Raw genomic sequence first — 2,628 nt, 5'->3', positions numbered from 1 at the left:
ACACTCTGGTCTTACCTGACAGGAGGAAAACATCTGAGGAGGTAAGAAGATTTCTTATTAAATGGCTATTTTAAGTGGTTATTCACCGAGACGTTGTCCATGGTGCTGAAATTGTCTTTTTTTGTCAGCTTTATTTTGTTTTGTGCTATAACTTAGGAATGTATTTTGATTAATTTAAAAATACTTTAATACAGGTAAAAATATATTCACACAATTTTACACAAAGTATGTCACTCTTTCATCCAGTTGATATTAAGCAATCTATATTCTTCTTCTACATACATGTTGCAGAAGAGGAGGTTAAAACACATTCCTGCTCTAACGCAAACAGTATTATGAACATTTCTGGTTGGGTCGACAATAGTGTTTTTTTTTTTTTTTTTTTTTTTTTTTAAGAACAAAGTTTTCATTCCAAGCTTACTATTATTTACCTTTTTTCACATTTGATCTTTGAGCAGTGTACATATGGTTTGAATAACAGATTTGTATTCTTAAAAATAATGGCATGGAATACAGGCCACTTACATAACCGTTAAATATTCTCATTTTTCATTAATAATGTGCATATTGCTTGTGGTTTTAATAAACACATTTCCAGCTTCTAGTTGACTAATTCGGATTTGTTTTAATGAAAATATTTTTATTTATTTATTTTTAATCAGAAAAGGCGTTTAATGATCAGAGTAATACATGAAGTCAAAATCTCCGTTTTCATTTCGTTTCTTGTTCTCATTGCCACTTGGTGTCAGTATGACATAGCCGATGATTTTGAGGCTTATTTTATGTACATGCCCTGCCTTTTTAATGTTAGAGGAGCTCGTGTTCTGATGGAATACACATCGCAGGATTCATGCCCTACAAGATGAAGAGCTATATTTTTACGCATTAAACGTCCTCCTTATTGGAAGTGCCTTACAGTATTTAGGCTAATGTAATAGTTTCATACTCCGTTTTGTGGTGATATTTGCTAAAAAAAAGACTTTAGATATTTGTTTCGGAATGGCAGAGCGGAGACAAAGACGCACACTGAGCTGCTGCGTGTTCTCCGGGTTTGCGCTGCTGTGCTTTATGGATCGGATTTTGGCTCAGTTGAAATACTCCATTCCTGAACACGTCCAGTTTGGATCTCCTGTGGGAAACGTTGCCAAGGATTTAGGTCTCGACATCGGCACTTTGACAAGCAGACGTTTTCGCATTGTTTCTGGCCCACATCACGCTCTGTTCGCGTTAAGTCAGAACAATGGCGTGCTGTCCGTTGCGCAAAATGCGGACCGCGAGGAGCTCTGCGATGGAACAAAGGTTTGTCTGATAAACCTGAAAATCGTTGTTGAAAATCCTCTGGAAATACATCATGTCGGTGTAGAAATCACTGACGTTAACGACCACTCGCCCACCTTCCCAGAAAGCGAGCAGCGTTTGGAAATAGCAGAAAACAGTCCTCCGGGCACTCTATTCCAGATCCATGCAGCCAGAGATCCTGATGTTGGTGCACAGTCAGTTCGATTTTATAGATTAAATCAAAATGATCATTTTAATATTGAAATCAGAGAGAATGAAGAAGACAAAAGGCCCTTTTTAGTGTTAAAAAAGCCTTTGGACAGAGAGCAGAGAGCAGAGCATCAATTAGTTTTAACTGCTTTGGATGGAGGGACCCCATTTAAATCTGGAACTCTTAATCTGACCATCAATGTTTTAGATGTAAATGATAATCGACCTGTGTTCAGCAAGGATGTATATAGTGTGTTATTGAATGAGAATGTCACAATAGGAACTCTTGTGATCAAATTAAACGCAACAGATTTAGATGAAGGCTCAAATGGCGAAATTGAGTACAGCTTTGGAAAAATACAAGAGAAAAAAATGCATGAAGTTTTTGAATTAGACAGCATCACTGGAGAAATTCGAGTCAAAGGGAAAGTAGATTATGAGGAGAAAGAGCTTTACAGGCTAGATATGCAGGCTTCAGATAAAGGCCAGCCACCATGGACAACCCAAAGCAGAGTTGTGATTAAAATAAAAGACGTGAATGATAACGAACCAGACATTGAGATAACATCCTTGTCTAACCAAATCCCAGAGGATTCAAAACCCGGCACTGTTACAGCACTAATAAGTGTCACAGACAGAGATTCGGGTCTTAATGGTAAAGTAATTTGTAAAATTTCAGAAGATGTTCCATTTGATTTGACTCCATCAGTTGAGGAAAACATGTTTTCTCTGGTCACAAAGGGGCGTTTAGATCGAGAAACTGTGTCACATTACGATATTACAGTTACTGCCACTGACTGTGGGGAGCCTCAGCTTTCTAAAGTTAAAACTTTAAGCATTCAGGTGTCAGATGTGAACGATAACAAGCCAGTTTTCAGTAAGGATCCCTACGAACTTTACTTAGTGGAAAAAAATACTGCGGGCGTGTGCATATTTACTATAAGTGCTACTGATAAAGATTTAAATGAAAATGCAGCAATATCTTATAGAATTATGAAAAGTGAAGGAGTTCAGAGAGATATGGCGCCATTTCTTAACATTCATTCAGAAAATGGACAAATAACTGCGCTCAAAAGTTTTGACTTTGAAAGTCTGAAAACTTTCCAGTTCCAAGTTGTGGCCACAGATTCTGGAGCTCCG

General features: G+C 37.5%; 2 protein-coding genes across 2 annotated transcripts in view; one reads left to right on the top strand and one right to left on the bottom strand.

Moving 5' to 3' along the window:
- LOC119408735 (protocadherin beta-15-like) overlaps nt 1–45 on the top strand; it is a 13,301-nt gene extending 13,256 nt beyond the window's left edge. Inside the window, exon 3 of the mRNA XM_037675575.1 lies at nt 23–45. Coding sequence (XP_037531503.1) covers nt 23–45 — 23 coding nt within the window. The remainder of the gene's footprint in view (nt 1–22) is intronic.
- Nucleotides 46–2,193: 2,148 nt separating this feature from the next.
- Nucleotides 2,194–2,628, bottom strand: part of LOC119408730 (protocadherin alpha-7-like) — a 5,138-nt gene continuing 4,703 nt past the window's right edge. Inside the window, exon 3 of the mRNA XM_037675570.1 lies at nt 2,194–2,217. Within this exon, the coding sequence (XP_037531498.1) occupies nt 2,194–2,217 (24 nt within the window). The remainder of the gene's footprint in view (nt 2,218–2,628) is intronic.

Source organism: Nematolebias whitei, chromosome 4, assembly GCF_014905685.2.
Source record: "Nematolebias whitei isolate Nwh7 chromosome 4, NemWhi1, whole genome shotgun sequence".
Classification (NCBI taxonomy): domain Eukaryota; kingdom Metazoa; phylum Chordata; class Actinopteri; order Cyprinodontiformes; family Rivulidae; genus Nematolebias; species Nematolebias whitei.
This window is presented reverse-complemented; position numbering and strand designations above follow the sequence as displayed.